The sequence below is a fragment of the Microcaecilia unicolor genome, chromosome 4, assembly GCF_901765095.1.
Source record: "Microcaecilia unicolor chromosome 4, aMicUni1.1, whole genome shotgun sequence".
Lineage (NCBI taxonomy): Eukaryota > Metazoa > Chordata > Amphibia > Gymnophiona > Siphonopidae > Microcaecilia > Microcaecilia unicolor.
Genome location: NC_044034.1, coordinates 9,605,836 through 9,625,136, shown reverse-complemented (window position 1 = coordinate 9,625,136; position 19,301 = coordinate 9,605,836). Strand labels below are relative to the sequence as shown.

General features: G+C 48.8%; 1 protein-coding gene across 4 annotated transcripts in view; it reads left to right on the top strand.

Moving 5' to 3' along the window:
• Nucleotides 1–12,517, top strand: part of LOC115468287 (E3 ubiquitin-protein ligase TRIM39-like) — a 31,253-nt gene extending 18,736 nt beyond the window's left edge. Inside the window, exons 6-8 of one of the 4 annotated variants that reach the window (XM_030199902.1) lie at nt 7,126–7,131; nt 7,743–7,772; nt 11,905–12,517. In XM_030199902.1, the coding sequence (XP_030055762.1) occupies nt 7,126–7,131; nt 7,743–7,772; nt 11,905–12,431 (563 nt within the window). In that variant the 3' untranslated portion in view covers nt 12,432–12,517. Of the gene's footprint in view, nt 1–2,389; nt 2,396–2,615; nt 2,622–7,125; nt 7,132–7,742; nt 7,773–11,904 lie in introns of all 4 variants that reach the window. The other 3 variants (XM_030199900.1, XM_030199901.1, XM_030199903.1) reach the window with 3 other exon arrangements.
• Nucleotides 12,518–19,301: the final 6,784 nt, after the last annotated feature.

Sequence of the window (19,301 nt, the reverse complement as noted above, 5' to 3'; positions counted from 1 at the left end):
AAAAATGGAACCGGGTGGCCAGAGTGAGTTTTCTCCCCTGACTTTGTTTTATTGATGCCCCCCTTACTGCCCCTCCAGCGGATTCTGGCCTGGGACTGCCCTCTGAGGCGTTTTACCCTGATAGCTGGCCACAAGAGAAGCGCAGAAGGGTTAATTCCCCTTTGGAGAGTGTCGCACCCCCCTTCCCCCCCCCCCCCGCCATGGTCGGGTGGTGGAGACTGAGGGGTCTGGCAGGCCCTCATGGCCAGAGGAGCCAGAAGAAGGTGCAGAGTTGCCACAGGATCTGGATGATCCGTCCGCGGTGAGGATTTTCTACCGTGAAGAGCTGCCAGCGCTTATTTCTGATGCCTTACAGGCCCTCTCTATTGAAAATCCTGACAGGGGCACGGCCTCCTCTGTGAATCCTAGGATGGCTAGTACCAAAAAGCCTGCTTGAGCCTTTCCTTTGCATGACTCCATCCATGAGCTTATTTCAGCTCAATGGGCTGACCCCGAGGGACCTTTGAAAGTTTCCAGGGCAATGGGGCAATTATACCCTCTAAGTGAGGAACATTTGGCTCGCTTTGCAGTGCCTAAAGTGGATGCCCTAGTCACGGCTGTGACAAAAAGGACTACCCTCCCTGTTGAAGGAGATGTGGCCCTGAAGGATATGCAAGACCTTGTCTGAGGTGGCCCTGCGGATGGAGTCGGCCTTGTCCTTTTTGGCTGACGCCCTTTATGATATTGTCAGAGCTTCGGCTCAACAGATGGCTGTAGCAGTGGTGCCTCGCCGTCTTCTGTGGCTACGGCATTGGGCGGCGGACATGGCCTCTAGGCAAAGGTTGGTGAAGTTGCCCTTTCAAGGCCTTCTCCTGTTTGGTGAGGAGTTGGAGAAAATTGTGAAAGGCCTGGGGGATGCCAAACCCCAGGCCTCGGCCTCCCTCCAAGGGTCAGGCGGTTCATTCCTCTTATAAACCTCGCTTCCGAGAAGCTAGAAGGTACCGGCCTTAAGAGTGCAGCATTTTCACATGGAAACCCTGCGCTCCGTCATTGCGGCGGTACAGCCAGGAGAGTTTCTCACGTCTCTGGACCTGAAAGAAACTTACTTGCATATTCCAATTTGGCCCCTACACCAGAGGTTTCTGCGGTTTGCGGTGATGGGAAAACATTTCCAGTTTCAGGCCTTGCCTTTTGGCCTCGCCACAGCTCCCCGAACCTTTTCCAAGGTTATGGTGGTAGTAACTGCATTTCTCAGGCGAGAAGGTATCCGGGTCCACCCGTACCTAGACGACTGGCTCATCAGAGCGGACTCTGCAACAGAGAGTCATCAAGCTACAGCCAGAGTGGTCTCAGTACTTCAATCTCTGGGCTGGGTCGTCAATATTGCCAAAAGTCACCTGACCCCCTCGCAATATCTAGAATATTTGGGGGCCCGGTTCAACACAGACTCGGTATATGTATTCCTACCCGAGCAAAGGCGGTGCAAGCTTCAGAATCAGGTCCGTCTGCTCCTGAGGATGCCTCGCCCATGAGCTTGGGACATTGTCCAGCTGTTGGGATCGATGATGGCCACCTTGGAATTGGTGCCCTGGGCGAGAGCGCACCTGAGACCTCTGCAGTATTCCCTACTTCATCGATGATCTCCAGTATCTCAGGATTATCAATGCAGACTCATGTGGCTCCCTGTGGCCCAGCTCAGCATGGAGTGGTGGCTCTCAGACAGCATGCTGCGGCGAGGAATGCCACTGGCGCTCCCCGATTGGTACCTAGTGGTTACAGATGCCAGCCTGCAGGGCTGGGGCGCACATTGCAAGGGGAAGCGTGCCCAGGGTCTCTGGACACCCGACGAGTCAGAGTGGTCCATCAACTGCCTAGAGTTGAAAGCGGTGTTTCAGGCGCTTCTGGCCTTCCAAGTGACCCTGGAGGGATTGGCTGTCAGAGTTCTGTCGGACCACATGACAGCAGTGGCCTACATAAATCGACAGGGCGGTACACAGTGCACAGCACTAGCCGCGCAGGCCGAACAGATTTACCACTGGGCCGAGCTACATCTGCAGTTTCTGTCAGCAGCTCATATTGCAGGTCAGAGCAACGTGCAAGCCGATTATCTAAGCAGGCATCAAATCGATCCAGCGGAGTGGGAACTTGCAGATGAAGTATTCCTGCAGATCTGTGCCAAATGGGGGACGCCTGTAGCGGATCTTATGGCCTCAAGCACAAATGCCAAAGTCCCGTGCTTTTACAGCAGACGGAGAGATCCTCGCTCGGCAGGGTTGGATGCCTTGGCTCAACCCTGGCCTCTGGGCCTCCTGTATGTGTTCCCTCCGTGGCCCTTGATAGGGCGAGTGCTCCTGCGGATTCGGCTTCATCCAGGAGAAGTGGTTCTCTTCGCCCCGGATTGGCCCAGGAGGCCTTGGTATGCGGATCTCCGGCGGATGCTGGTGGAGGCTCCCCTACCGTTGCCTCTGGTACAGAACCTGTTGTCGCAGGGATGGTGACCATGGAGGATGCCTGCCGCTTTGGTCTTACGGCATGGCTATTGAGAGGGTGCAATTGAGAAACAAAGGCTTTTCCAATAATGTAATTTCCACTCTCCTGCAGGCCCACAAGCGATCCACTTCCGTGGCTTATGCCAGGATCTGGTGCCAGTTTGGTTTGGTGTGTGTCAAAAGCGATCACACCCATGCGGGCTCCTGTCTCGCCGATTCTGGACTTTTTGCAGGATGGTGTACAAAAAGGCTTGGCCTATAATTCCCTGCGGGTGCAAGTGGCAGCACTGGCCTCCCTTCGTGGTAAGGTTGAAGGCGTGTCTTTAGCTGCACATCCAGATATTGCACGGTTTCTTAGAGGGGTGCTTCGGCTCCGTCCTCCCGTGCGGGCACCTTGTCCAGCTTGAAACCTGGGGCTAGTTGTAAAGGCTCTTCAGGGTTCTCCTTTTGAGCCGCTAAGGCGAGCTTCAGTGAAAGATCTGACTCTAAAGGCCGTCTTTTTGGAGGCCATCACTTCGGCGAGATGGGTGTCAGAACTCCAGGCACTGAACTGTCAAGACCCATTTCTGCAATTCTCAGAGTCCAGGGTAACGGTACATATCATGCCTTCCTTTATGCCTAAGGTGGTTTCAGCGTTTCACCTAAACCAGCCTGTTTTTTCTACCCTCATTTGCTAGGGAGGAGTTTCCAGAATCTTTTGGGCAGTTGCACCTTTTGGTTGTGCGCAGGACTCTGTTGCAGTATCTGCGAATTACAAATTCTTTCAGGACCTCTGATCATCTTTTTGTTTTACTATCAGGTCCTCGCAGAGGGTCTCCAGCATCTAAAGCCACTATTGCTCGCTGGCTCAAAGAAGCTATCTTTTCAGCTTATCTGCTGGCCGGCCGGCCTCCGCCTGTAGCCTTTAAGGCGCATTCTACAAGAGCGATTTCTTCCTCTTGGGCTGAAACTGGAGCACTCTCTCTTCATGAGATATGCAGTGCAGCAACATGGGCTTCTAAGCTCTCATTTGCCCGACATTACAGGCTGGATGTGGCTGCCAGGAGGGATGCGCATTTTGGAGCACAAGTGCTAGCGTGTGGTGTGGCCTGTTCCCACCCTATCTAGGGATTGCTTTGTTACATCCCATACATAATGGATTCATCTGCTTGATGACAAGGAAGGGAAAATTAGGTTCTTACCTTAGTAATTTTCTTTCCTTTAGTCATAGCAGATGAATCCATGAGCCCTCCCTGTCTGATTGACTGTCTGATTGATTGTTTAATGATGTGACTCTGTTTGATGTGCAGTTTTTTTTCTGAAAATATAGTCCTTCCTTGGGAGAAAGTTGGAAAACAGTCTTCAGGATTACTGTTCAGTTACAGGAGGATGAGTTCATTCCTTCCATTGAGTTAATGCTCCTGTTATGGGGCCATCGTTCGCTGTGAGGAAAGTTCATGTTGTTCCCATTACGGTCTGTTATACTGCTTTGGAAGCTTCAAATACTGAAGAGGCAGATGGAGCTAGCTGGCCATAAGGCACTATGGTTTTTGAGTGCTCTTTATCTCCCCCTGCTGGTTGATGGACACAACCCATACGTAATGGATTCATCTGCTATGACTAAAGGAAAGAAAATTACCAAGGTAAGAACCTAATTTTCCCATTTTCAGTGCTGGGCTGTACCAAGATACTGAGTATATGGATATACATTGACTGGCAATATTCTGACGGGTACCGAATAATAACCCAGATAAAGTTACCACATCCTTTTCGTTGTCCTAACTTTATCCAGATAGTTACCCAGTTACTAGACTGAATCTTGCCACTACTGAGGTAACTTTTAACTCTTCCGATTCTGAACCTCCAAACCATCCTGGCCCTGTGTCGATAATGCCAAGACAGACTGTCCAAATTTCAGCGCTATTATTGACCCTGAGATTAGCAAGTTTAGTGTGGGCAGTGGAAGGATAGACTGGTCAGAGTTGTTGCAGTATAGTGACGGGGCAACGTACCAAGAAACTATTATCTATTGGTGAAAATGTGAGAGAATTCTGACCACAGACAGAAAGACTGAACATCTCGGTAGATGGAACAGTCGGTTGAAAAAGATTACTGCAGATGTTATAATGGGACAAGCCTTTGGTTCTATATATGGTAACAGTTTGGTTCAGAGATGTTAACAGTAGATATTGGGGTACCTGGTAAGTGATTTGTGGGTCACTTCACCTCTATTTGGTGCCCAAGGGTTAGCCATGTGGCGCCATAAATTAGGAGGGGAGGGAGGGGAGGTTTACAAAATGTTAGAAGGAGGGGGGTGGGGAGGGAACACAAGGGTTTGGCTGGGATAAGCAAGAGGGGAGAAATAGAAAAAGTGGACAAATGGGAAAAGAGCAGCACCTGTCACGTAATAAATAATGCATAAGGCTGATGTCACATAATGGCGCAAATTGGACAACTAATGAAAAGAATAGCACATATCTCATATAAAAAACACAAAAAAACTAGCATATTATCCAGTCAATATCACACTAATTATGCAGCGTTTTCTCATTATTATGGTTACTTAAAGGGTGGGGGGAGGGAGTGAAAAAAGGAATGTTTTGGGGTGGGAATATGGTTGTTTAGCGCTTTAGAAATGTTAAGTAGTAGTAGTAGTATATGACTAGATTCATTTGTTTTTGTGGATTTTGCATTAAAATGAATACGAACAGGCTTATTTTCGAAAGAGAAGGGCGCCCATCTTTCGACACAAATCGGTAGATGGGCATCCTTCTCTGAGTCGCCCAAATCGGCATAATCGAAAGCCGATTTTGGGCGCCCTCAACTGCTTTCTGTCGCGGGGACGACCAAAGTTCACGGGGGCGTGTCGGAAGCATAGCGAAGACGGGACTGGGGCGTGCTTAACACAGGGCGTCCTCAGCCGATAATGGAAAAAAGAAAGGCGTCCCGGGACGAGCACTTGGCCGACTTTTTTTTTTTTTTTTTTTTGCGACCAAGCCTCAAAAAGGTGCCCGAACTGACCAGATGACCATCGGAGGGAATTGAGGTTGACCTCCCCTTACTCCCCCAGTGGTCACGAACCCCTCCCACCCTCAAAAAACAATTTAAAAAATATATTATACCAGCCTCAAATGTCATACCCAGCTGCCTGACAGCAGTATGCAGGTTCCTGGAGCAGTTTTTGTGGGTGCAGTGCACTGGCGGACCCATGCCCATCCCCCCCCCCACCTGTTATACTTGTGGTATAAATGTGTGCCCTCCAAAACGCACCACAAACCCACTGTACCCACATCTAGGTGCCCCCCTTCATCCTTAAGGGCTATGGTAGTGGTGTGCAGTTGTGGGGAGTGGGTTTGGGGGGGGGGGGTTTGGGAGGCTCAGCACACAAGGTGCTGTGCACCTGGAAGCTTTTTCTGAAGTCCACTGCAGTCCCCCCTAGGGTGCCCGGTTGGTGTCCTGGCATGTCAGGGTGACCAGTGCACTATGAATGCTGGCTCCTCCCATGACCAAATGGCTTGGATTTGGTCGTTTCTGAGATGGGCGTCCTCGGTTTCCATTATCGCTGAAAACAGGGGACGACCATCTCTAAGGTCGACCTAAATGTTGAGATTTGGGCGTCCTTGACCGTATTATGAAAACAAGAGATCTTGTTTGAGTCTCGAAGTTGCGCCATTGTGAATTAGAATTACAATGGCTCATTCATTTGATGTTCTTGCACATTAAGCTATAGAGAGAGTGAGTCATCATATCATATCCCAGAATTTATTTGACATTCTTGTACATCAAGTTCTCAACGTACACATGCCTGTACATATTGAGTTTAATTATTTCTGGATTATCACTGACAAGATTCTGTTCCTCATTCATTTTATTATATTTTATATTGTTTGTATGTTTTTATAATTCAACCATTTATTACACTATGGTATATATGTAAATTTTTTTTAACTTTGAATTTTTATTGAAATAATATCTCAAACATAACAACAAGCCATTGGCTCCAGCACATGACATTGCAACAATTTAATTTTTATTTTAACATTATGCTTATAACCCTCTTATCCCCCCTGGTATGTATGTAAATTTATGTGTGGTCTGGATCTATAATCATATCTCTGTGTTTTTATGTTAGACCCTGAGGCAGGCGCTTGTGTGCCGAAACACGGCCCATGTCGGGTCTTTTTCACAATAAAGGACGGCTGTTATCTCTTTCTTGAAGGCCCAGTGCTGCTTTTATTGTCTGTGTTCTATGCTTGTATGCTGTAATACCCTCTCTTTTGTGACTACGTTCTTACTTTATACCAGCTGTACCCAAAGCAACAATGACCTTGCGTTGTCTATTGTCACTTCTATTTGAGTATAACCTGAAGAAGGAATGGGTGATAAGGCAAAGATTGTTTTATTTTATTGCATTGCACCCTGGAAGTCATGTGTTTGCTATGTCATAAGCTTATTCCTGGGATAAGCAGAAGAAAATCTGTCTTCAGATACTTGTGACCTGGATTCACCACTGTTGGAAACAGCATACTGGGCTTGATGGACCTTCAGTCTTTCCCTGGATGGCAGTTCTTATGTATGAATGTAATTATAAGATCATTGAAGGACATTTTTGTAATTCAAAATCTCTAACATTTCTCTCTCTATTGTTTTTTTTACAAAATAAAATCACATCCTGCAGGAATAGGTAAGTTTTATTCAGTTAGCAACTTATATATTTTAGAGTGGGCAATTAATGTGTTAATAACACCATAAATGCATTAATATTTTAACGCATACCATGTTGTTTGATGCTGCCTGTGTTTTTTTAATGCTGACCCACCCCTCCCCCACGCTTACCTCTACAGCAGGGCTTGGGATTCTTTCTCCTTCCTCAGAGCTGCCTCAAACTCCTTCTCTCCCCCTGCACGGACAGGCTCTGCAGATACTTGAGCTGCATGGTGCATGAAGTTAGGGAAGGTCTCTTGAGACTTGAAACCGCGAGACTTCCCCAAATTCCTGCACTGCGTGACTCAAGTATCTGCTGAGCCCAATCACTGTGCAGGGCGAGACAAGGAGTTTGAGGCAATGCTGAGTCTGAGCCCTGCTGTACAAGTCAATGTAGGGATTGTGGAAGAGAAACTTGGTGAAGGCTGTTTGAATCTTTCTTATTTAATGCCCAAAATTCTGTGATTAAGCGCACTTAATTGCATGTTTAAAAGTTTTAATCATTGTCCACCGCTAATATATATTTTTATATCATTGTACTTATTTCTCTTCTCTGCGATCTGATCATTGTTCATCTTTATTTTAATGCAGATTGGTGGATGGAATTTGGCAGATATACAGGTAACAATCTGATATATAATAATTATACAAAACCATCAAATCCACTAATGTGTCCTTTGACTGTGATTTCGCTTTACAAACACCTACAGTCAGTGTTAGGGATCATTTTCAACCCTGTGATAGAGAAGACAATGTGTGTTTCCCCTGATCAGGGTCAGGGAGTGATCCCTCTGGTTCAGACCTGGCAAGTTTCCCACATTCATTGGGAGACTCCAGTTTTCACAGGTTATCTCCGAAACTTCCCCGAGTGAATGCCTCCCACCCAGCAGTCTGTGGCAGTCCCAGGACTTTTCACCAAATAATACAGTACAGTTTGCTTCTGGAAATAGTCACCAAGTGTCCTAGAGTGGCCAAGAGGGATACAGTAAATGGCCTCCAAAAACTGCTTGCAAAATGGAATAAACATATTTAATCTGATGACCAGATTAAGACAAGAACTGTTTCCATCTGAATGATACAGTATAGTTTGCTTCTGGAAATGGCCACCAAGCATCCAGTGGGTGAGTTACAAGCTACAGGTACCAATTGTAAGAGAAAGAAACATGTGATGTGTCTTAGTGACAAAATAGGTGTGTTGGATAAGCTTCATTCCAGCATGTCTGTTTCTGCCTTAAATTTTAATGAATCAACAATCTGATCCATCCAGCAAAAAAAGGAAGAGATTCAGTGGTCTGTTCGTGAAGCAGAACCAGAAAGTTCAAAAACTACATCTGTGCTTCGTGATGAGTCAGTAGAAAAGATGGAAAGGTGATTAAATTTGTGGATTATGCAAATGGTTGATTAAAAAAAAGCACTGTGGACAGCATTGCTGTGAGGATGAAACCAAACAGATTTATAAACACATCACCCAGGGTCAGGAAAGCGTGAAACACTTTTCTGCTAGTTCTGGCTGTCTTGTGTTGGGGTCTGCACCCACCTTAGCCAAACCCCAACTGGTTACTGCTAGAACACCCAGGTTCTTCGATTTGTTTCTTACGCTAATACACTAATAAAACAAATAGTACTTACTCACTCAGAAGTGAAATAAAAAGAAAAGTTTATTCTGGAAACAAGTAAATTGTAGCTCAAGCAGAGCCTTATAGCAAGTCTGAAATACAGAAAAGAAATTATTAGACTTCCTTGGGTCCACTCCAGTTCACTGCCCTGGAAACAAGGAAGCCCAACCTACATAGATTTCCCTCATTTTTATACAATTGATTTAGTACATGTTATACAATAATCCGGAAACTAATTGCCATCTTAGCACATCCCACTAACCAATCATCTACTTTCCTAATCCAACACATCTGACTTCTGTTCTATCAATTATCAGTTCATACCCTAATTCCTAGATAGCAGTTACTCCACTCCACCTGATCTGAGTCACAAAGCCATCTTCACCCACCTACTAGTAACTTCTCTCCCACTATACTTTCTGTCACAAATTCCAAGCCCACCTCCTCATGCTACTTCAGCAGTTTTTTTTATATCATATATCCAACCTATATACCACCTGACCTTGTGGTTAAGCTAGCAGACTGTTCCCAACTTCCCCTTTTCACTATCCAGATACAATGTGGTTTCAAACTGTATGAAATACAGGAAGTCTTGACCCAATAATTAATACAAATCAAAATATCCATTAATGTTATCTTAATTACATTGGACCATTCTATATGCATGTACTTATCTTTTAAAACCTTGTAATAAAGTTCACAATCAATAATTTCTTAAACTGCCTGGTACAGTATCTTGCCCATGACACAACCTTAACACTGGTCAGCAAAAATATAGAAAAAAATAGGGTTTTTTTTTTCCATTCTCGTGACACACTCTCTCACCCAGATCTTGTATAACTGTCTCTCAGCCACTCACATCTGTCTCAGTAAAAAGGTCCACTTCCCCTTCTCCCATTTCTTGCACAACAAATCACAGTAAATGTATAAACATGTTTTGGGGTCCATTTAGTTAGGAGTGTGGGTCACATGGGTGTCCTTGCACAATTTCAAAAGGTCTGATCTAGCTAGCAAGGCTTGAAATCAGCACACAGAATAATTAGGGGGATGAAATAAATCTTACAGGTAACCCTTGTTTTATTATCCAGAGGAGTGCCCTGAAAATACGAACATTAGGGGTCCTGACCCCCCCCCCCCCCCCCTCCCCAAGTTCCCCACAACTCCTCCTCTCTTTAGCAAAACACCCATAACACTACCATTCTTCTGTGATAGGGTGTGGTGGAGGGGAGAAGTGAAGGACAGGGTGTGAGGAGAGAGAAAGGACCAGCCAACAAGGGTAGGAAAAAAGAGAAAAAATAAAGTGGGTCATTGAGAAGAACATCAGAGAATGGTTAGACGATATCAAACAAAGGTACCAGGTTGGGCTTCATCATAGATGAACAAATCTTATAGGCAATCTGGGTTTATATCCTAAAACTAACTATAAATATACTTGGAATCAAAAAGTTCAAAAAGAAAAGAAACGTATACTGGCTGTTGACCTTCTTCATCGGGATACTTAAGACCATTGTATGGCTGTACAACTAAGATTATGGGGACAACAAAAAGAAGTTAGGTGTTCAATAAACCATCGTGAATGCCGAGAATGGACTGTACATCCAAATAATTTTTGTAATCAACAGACTGGTCTCAGCCTCCATCTGGTGCAGTGGGATGTGTCCTCTTCTGGAATAGGATAACACTGAATCTGTGGGATGGGACAGATTGAGCCAGTCTGGGTTTTACTTCCATTGCTTTCAATGGAAGCAAAACCCAGACTAGCTCAATGTGTCCTCCTTTCTCTGGAGCCATATGGTAACCCTGGGGTGGGGAGAAGAAGATGTGCTGGACCTGGGGTGGGGGAAATGGAGATATTTATTTTATTTTTTATTTTAGTTACATTTGCACCCCGCACTTTTCCACTCATGGCAGGCTCAATGCGGCTTACATGGGGCAATGGAGGGTTAAGTGACTTGCCCAGAGTCACAAGGAGCTGCCTGTGCCTGAAGTGGGAATCGAACTCAGTTCCTCAGGACCAGAGTCCACCACCCTAACCACTAGGCCACTCCTCCACTTGATGGGGGGGGGGGGGGGGGGGAGATGCACCTTTACTGGTGTTATATAGTCAGAGCTCTTTTTTTTTAATTCAATATTTTGGGTGGAAGAACAGTAGATGGAAGAAGTTATTTTTATTACTCAGATTTTTTGTTTGTTTGTTTCAAGCCACTCAGGGGTCGATATTCAAAGCAATTTAACTGGCCAAAAATGTCTCCTGACTAGTTAAATAATTTCTTTGTGCTAAGCAGTAATTTTCAGCTCTGCTAAGGTGTCCCTACAATCAGCCCCTCCAAATGACACACTGATTACAATTTATAAGAAATTACTAGTTTACCTATGAAAGGTTATTCATATACTTCCTCTGTGTACATCCATATGTTGCACAAGACGGCATGTTTGAAAATATAAGTGAGATTAAATAAAAACGCCACCAAGAATAAAGAATGGCAGGGAGGATGCAGCAGCTCATATTTGCTTGCTTTGTTTTGAGAGTACGGGGATGACGGCTGAGTGGGGGAAGGGAAACATAGATTAACCTAATTGGCTTCAACGTTTTGACGTCATCCCATCTCCTGTTTTTATCCAGCTCCTTGGTATGAATAGACTGATTCCGATAGGGTACACTGAAAAGCTGATATCCAATAAGATGAGTCAAATCTATGAGGCAGGAAGGTGATAATATCCAATAGCAGAGCTCCTGTCATAGAAAAAGTGATTGACTGAAGAACCAGGAAATGAGGGTTAGAGGTAGGTGCAGGAGCAGCCAATGAAGGTTAGACCTGGGAGTGTGAGGAGCCAATGAGGGTTAGCGGTGGGTGTGTGAGGAGCCAATGAGGGTTAGAGCTGGGTGTGTGAGGATCCAATGAGGGTTAGAGGTGGGTGTGTAAGGAACCAATGAGGGTTACCGGTGGGTGTGTGAGGAGCCAATGAGGGTTAGCGGTGGGTGTGTGAGGAGCCAATGAGGGTTAGAGCTGGGTGTGTGAGAAGCCAATGAGGGTTAGAGCTGGGTATGTGAGGAGCCAATGAGGGTTAGTGGTGGGTGTGTGATAAGCTAATGAGAAGTGTTTGCTCATGTATATTAATATCTCTCCTCTCTGCAGTAAATGTGACTCTGGATCCTGAAACTGCTCATCCTGATCTCGTCCTGTCTGAAGATGGGAAAAGTGTCAGAAGTGGAAACACAGGACAGATTGTGCCGGACACTCCTCAGAGATTTGATACTTATCCCTTTGTGCTGGGGAGTGAGGGCTTCACCTCAGGGAGACGTTACTGGGAGGTGGAGGTGGGGGATTTGAGGGACTGGACATTGGGAGTGTGTAAAGACTCTGTGAGGAGGAAGGGGGAGATCACAGTGGCACCTGAGGAAGGATTCTGGACTGTGGAGCTGTGGAATAAACAGGAATTCTGGGCCCTCACCGACCCTCAGACCGAGCTCCCCCTGAGTGAGATCCCCCGGGCAGTGGGGATTCTGCTGGACTATGAGGCAGGAAAGGTCTCGTTTTATGATGCAGAGAATAAATCTCATCTCTTCACCTTCACCGACACCTTCACAGGGAAACTCCGACCTTTCTTTGGATCTTATTCTGGTTTTCCTCTGAGAATCCGCCAGGTACCAGCCTGGAATTAAACAGCAGGACTCAGGATTAACATTCCCAGACTCTCTCTCTCTGCTTGAGAATTTGTACTTATGTTACCAAACTCTTATATACAAATAAATCTGGGAAGCTCTGCTGCTCTTCCTTATGATTTCATAAAATCCAGCTTCTGTCCTGATTTATTTCTTGAGGGCCCCTTTTACTAGGCCACGTGATTTTTGGTGTGAGTCTGAAGGGGTGGAACGCCGGATACTACTCTAATACTATGAATACTACTGATCACCAGAACAACCTCATGTTTTGTGCCTACTGATGGACTTATACTTATGGACTCTAACTCTGCCTTTGGCCTTTTAGCCATACTTTATTAATGCACTGGACCTTTTGTGCCTTACATATAATGAGCCTAGACTAAGACCACAACCTGTGCAGTTTAGACTTTTACTAGTAGTATGTATTTGTTAACCAGCAGCTAGATAACAAATTGTAGTAGTCAGCAATTTATGATTGTATGGAAGGCAGCTGGCTCTGCCAGCCCAGTCTCGTGATCCATGCATAGAGGCTGTATTGTGTAGATGTGCTGGAACACTGCAATAAGTTACATTTCTTGCAAAGTAACAATTTCTATGAAAGCTATGAAACTGACGTATCTTTTCTCTGTGAGAACTACAGAACTACTAATGTATTGCGCATGTGCCTGTACTGCGCATGTGTGTGTGTGACGTATGATGCGTTTTATGCGCATGACTAGTAATCTGTATAAGAACGAGTGTCAGGTGACGCTCGACACACAGTATTCTGAGATTGTACTCGGTGCTGTGTGAATTGCTAGCAAATAAAAGTTGTTTTGTTTTGGAGCCAATTTGTCTTTCGCCTCCTGATTTTCTGACCCGTTACATTGGCGACCCAGATGGGACAGGAGTAGGAAGGGAAATCGGATTATATTCTTTCCCCTTCCCACTGCAGGCGGATCGGTTCACCGACTCCCCCGGCCGGGAAAGTGGTTAGTGGCCACCGCTGACTTCAGCGTCCACTTCACGGCGGGAGGGCCGATCAATTCCGGCCGGCTGACAGTGGGACTGTGTGGCTCCGACAAAACAGCTTTCTTATTTTTTCTTTTTTCTCTCCGGAGAGACGCGTACGACGGCGCGGCCTGCTGGAACGACGGACAGGCGAGTATACTCAACGTAGTGACCGGCTCGGTAAAGGGCCGAAGAAGAGGATTGATCACCCTCTTAGCCAGTGACTAATACGGACTAGGTCCCGGAACCTCACTAGGCTTGGGCGAAGAAACCGTACGGGAGGGTTTCTTGTTGTGTGCGAAAGTTGTGTGATTGGGCCTGCAGTTCCAGGCTGGGCGACCACGTCCTGGTCAGGCCGAGTGTTGACCCTTCTGTGTCCGGTGGAACGAGACCCCTTACTCCTCCACCATCCCTCTCCCCTTCGTCTGTCTCCTATCCTTTGGCACTCAGGTTAGGATGGGCAGGGGTGGTTCCACACCGCTAGACTTAATGACGGAACACTTTAGCGAAGTGTTCGACCAAGATAAATGCAGTAGGGCCGGGATGATACAGCGATGTCAATTTATGTGGCCCGGGTTAGGAATTGCCGAATGGCCCCCGGAAGGGTCATTTGAGTACGAAAAGGTGGCGGCGGTCATGAATACTGTTATAGTTGGGGGAAACCCCGGGTGCCCAGAGGACATCCCCTACATTGAGGCGTGGTTAAGCGTCGTCCGAGACCCGCCCGACTGGGCCCAACATAAGGTAGAGAAGGCCGCCCTTATGGTGATAAAACAGAGGAAGGGGCGGGGAGCTAAACGAACCCCGGCCTTCGCTCTCCAAACTCCGGCAGTCGCTGTCGTTCCGAAGGCCAGGGGAACCACCCCTATAACGCCCACCGCCCCTTCCGTCAGAGCCCCAGAGGCCACGCCCCGTACTACCGCCAAGAACAATAAGGCCACGCCCCGTGCTACCAGTGCGCTTCCCAAACCTAGACCCCCCATGAAAGGCCGAGGGAAAGCTCAGGGCCCGCCCGAAAAGGTGCCCCCTAAGGCCCCAGTTCTTGTTACCACGGAAGCCTACGAAGACGAGGTGGCGCCTCCTCCATACGTTCCCCTATACCCCGACCTCGCGGACTTGTCGGATGGCCCGGATGACGCTGAGGCCTCCGAGTCCGAGTCGGACACTGGAGACGCTATAATCCCGGACCCCACAACTAACAGGAAGAGTCACAGAGTAGTGAAAACCGTTACCCGATACCCCCAGTCGAGTCCGAGAAGTACACTTCCGGCTTCCCGGAGGACAGAAGCGACTAACCTATACCCGGTCCGGCTGTCTACGACCTACACCCCTAACCCAGTGGCCGATGCCCAGCCCATTCAGTCGACCGTCTACAGCCACGTCCCCTTCTCCAGCGCCGACCTATATAACTGGAAGTTGCACGGACCATCTTATGATCAGAAACCCGAACAACTGATAGAACTGGTAGAAGGCATCATTTACAGTTATAATCCCACGTGGGCCGACCTCAGGCAGTTGAGCGCCCACATCCTGACCACTGAAGAACGCCGCCTCCTACAGCAAAATATGGAACAAGCGATCCGAGACGCCAACCCGGGAAATGCTAACGTACAGGCCATCCTAGATACAGAAGCCCCTACCGCGGTCCCTGCATGGGACTACCGGACCGAGGAAGGACAGGCCGTCATTCGCCGGTACCAACAGGCATACCTGGCGGCCCTTAAGAAGGGAAAACAGAAAATTACAAATATGGGAAAAATTCACAATATAGTTCAACAGAAGAATGAAAGTCCGGGGGACTTCCTCGAGCGCCTTATGGATGCATTCAGGAGACATAGTCCAATAAACCCCGAGGACCCCAAAAACGTCTCCACAGTGGTCATGAGTTTTGTTAGCCAGTCAGCACCCGACATACGGAGGAAACTCCAGAGAACCGAAGGATTTGAGGGGATGGGCATCAGCCAACTGAAGGCCATAGCTGATCGCGTGTTCGGATACCGCGACCAAGAAGAGAAGGCCGAAGCCCGGAAGGAGTCCACCAGGCGGATGCGCGAGAATGCGGATGTGTTAGCCACAGTGCTGGAAGAACGCTTAGGGTCCAGGCCACGGGGCAGAGGTAGAGGCCGAGGGGGGAGAGGAACACGGTCCCCCTTAGGATGCAACCAATGCGCAAACTGTCGGGAGGAAGGGCACTGGTGGGCGGACTGTCCGGAGAAACCGCGTGACCAGAAGAGAGGGGGGGAAGACACCGACCGCCCAAAGGCCCCCAGACAAGGACAACGAGGACGGGGCCGCGGCCGGGAACGGGCCGAACAGCAGGAATGGCAGATGGCTCTAGACGCCACCCGGGACCATACGGCATGAAGGGACCGGGAGGGCAGAGTCCCCACTGACCCTCTGGTGGAGATCCGCGTGGGGATGCAATTGATGAAGGCCCTCCTAGACACGGGGGCCCAACGTTCCGTCATCACCACAGCCATCGCCCCGGCCACAAAAGAAACTATACCAATTATCGGTGCTTCTGGAAAATCGCTCACAGCCCCCCTCCTCAGGGAACGCCAAGTCCAGATCGGTGGGACGATGGTGTCTCACCAGTTCATCCATATTCCTGAGTGCCCCGTCCCCCTGATTGGCCGCGACTTACTGTGCAAACTCCAAGCCACCCTGAAGTTCAAACCAACGGGCGAAGTAGAAGCCCATTTCGAAGACCAACCAGTGACGCTCCTCTGCCCGGTGCGGGAAGAATGGAGACTATATGCCCCCCTTATTGCAGGCCCTGACGACGGCCGCTATTACCAGGACACCCCTTTCGCACAACAGAGAAGGGACCTAATGGAAGAGGTGCCCAACGTATGGGCGGAGGTGAACCCTGGTGGACTAGCCGTCAACGCCATCCCCCTCTGGATCGAACTCAAACCAAATGCCCAAGTTGTCAACCAAGGACAATATCACATCCCTTATGCAGCCCGGCATAGCATGCAAAAACACCTACAGAAACTCCTTCAGCACGGGGTCCTGAGACCTGTCAGATCTGCTTGGAACACCCCATTATTGCCCGTAAAGAAGCCAGGAACATCAGAGTACAGACCCGTCCAAGACCTGAGGAAAGTCAACAACCAGGTAGCCGACATAGTTGCCCTCGTACCGAACCCCTACTCCATCCTTGCCCAAGTGCCAGCCCAGACCAAGTGGTATAGTGTCATTGATCTGAAGGACGCCTTCTTCTCCATCCCCCTTGCCGCCGACAGCCAGAAATTGTTTGCCTTCACGTGGGAAGACTTACAGACTGGTAATAAGCAGCAGTTTACCTGGACACGACTCCCCCAGGGATTCAAGAACTCCCCCACCCTCTTCGGCGACCAACTCGCTCAGGACCTGAAGACGTATCAGGACGAGTATGGGCCGGTTGTCCAATACGTGGATGACCTGTTGGTGGCCCGTAAAACGTACACGGACTGTGCAGAAGCTACCCTTTACCTCTTGAAAACCCTGGAAGCCCAGGGGTACCGGGCCAGTCGCAAAAAGGCCCAGATATGCGAGATCGAAGTCGAATACCTGGGTTTCCGCCTCCGAGAAGGAACCCGAAGGCTCGGTACCCCCCGAACCCAAGCTATCCGCAACCAACCCACTCCTGCAAATAAGAAGGAACTACGGGCACTCCTCGGAGCTGCTGGATATTGCCGCATTTGGATCATCAACTTTGCCATCCTGACCCACAGTTTGTACGCCAAACTGAAAGGACCTGAACTCGAGGGCCAAAATCTCCAGTGGGAGAAAAGCGAACTGAAAGCCCTTCAGGACCTTAAGGATGCCCTTGCGGCCCCACCCGCGCTCGGACTGCCAGATGTGACTAAGCCGTTTCACTTGTTCGTCGACGAAAAGAAGGGATTGGCACTTGGAGTCCTCACCCAACTGGTCGGCACCTGGCAACGCCCTGTAGCATATCTCTCCAAGGGAATGGACAACGTGGCACGAGGATGGCCGGGCTGCCTCCGAAGCATTGCGGCGGCCTGTCTGCTGATACACGAGGCCAATAAGCTCACCTTCGGCCAAACGCTCTTTGTAACTACGCCCCACGCCATCCGCGGCCTACTCGAGAGCCATGGACCCAGATGGATGACCAACTCCCGATTGGTCAAATACCAAGCCCTCCTGTGCGAAAATCCGGAGGTACGGATCCTGGACACAACTAACCTTAATCCCGCTACTCTCCTTCCGGCCCCTGAACCACCACTCCACAACTGTGAAGAGGTAATGGCCACTGTGCACTCGAGCAGACCTGATCTGAAGGACCAACCCTGGCAAGGGGGCATCACCCTTTTTACCGATGGAAGCAGCCAAGTGATAGAGGGAATTCGAAGAGCTGGCTATGCTGTCGTGTCGGAGGACCATGTGATCGAGGCTATGGCCCTGCCGCCCGGAACGTCAGCCCAGAAAGCGGAGCTGATCGCCCTCACCAAAGCCCTCCTGTGGGCTGAAGGAAAAGTTGTTAACATTTACACCGACTCCAAATACGCTTTCCTCACCCTCCAGGTGCATGGAGCCTTGTACAAAGAGAGGGGATTTCTGACAGCTGAGGGGAAAGGACTTGCAAATGCCGCTGAGATCTGCCAGTTACTCGAGTCAGTATGGAAACCAAAGAAGGTGGCTGTGATGCACTGCAGGGCCCACACCGGGAGAACGGACCCTATCGCCCGGGGAAATCAGCGGGCAGACGACGCTGCAAAAAGAGCAAGTCAACTCCCTTACCTTTCTTGTTCCTCTGACCCTGTACTCGTTGTTCACCTCCCCACCGAGATCCCCATCTATGCCCCGCAAGAAACGGAATGGGCCCGGCAAGAGGGCCTGGAGGCACGTAATGGCTGGTGGATGCTACAAGACGGACGCATATGGATACCCGAAGCCCTGGCGTGGACCGTGGCCAAGGAGGCCCACGAACGAACCCACCTAGGCAAGAACGCTCTGAGACGCCTGCTCGAGAAGACCTATTACATTAATAAATTATCTCTGTGGACCAAAAATGCTTCCAGTCAATGCTTAACCTGTGCTCAGAACAATCCAAGGACGGGACCCGGTCCGACGCCAAGCCATGTTCTCCGGGGCACTAGCCCATTCCACGTTTGCCAGATTGATTTCACGCATATGCCCCCAGCACGGGGATATAAAGCCATCCTCGTCGCTGTGTGTACCTACACTGGATGGATTGAAGCTCAGCCCACCAGAACGGAAATGGCAAAGGAAGTCACCTCCTTATTGATCCAGCACATTCTGCCGAGATACGGCCTCCCCAAGCAAATAAACTCCGACAACGGCCCTGCATTCGCCAGCGAAGTTACACAACAGCTCAGTACGAGACTGGGCCTCGACTGGAAGTTGCATTGTGCCTGGAGGCCCCAGAGCAGCGGTATAGTGGAGAGGGCTAACCGATCCCTGAAGAACCAGCTGGCTAAGCTATGCCAAGAAGCTAAAGCCAAATGGCCCGACCTGCTCCCACTGGCTTTGCTACATCTTAGGTGTACCCCCAAGGCTACCGGCCTTACTCCTTACGAGATGATGTACGCTAGGCCACCACCACTACCCTCTTTTCCCGACTCCTTGCAGATACAGGGTGAGAATTCCTTAGTGAGACAGATGAAAGCCTTACGCGAGGTAGTGCAGGACATCCAACAATACACTGAGAGTGTAGGTCCCTTAGTCCTCACCAGTCCTACACACCAGTTTAGGGTGGGGGATGAAGTTTGGGTAAAGGAGTGGGATGAATCGGACTGTCTGAAACCCAAATGGAAAGGGCCCTCCCTTGTTCTCCTAACGACCCCAACCGCTGTTAAAATTGCAGGAAGCCCAGTGTGGATACATTGGACCCGACTGAAGCCTGCCGCT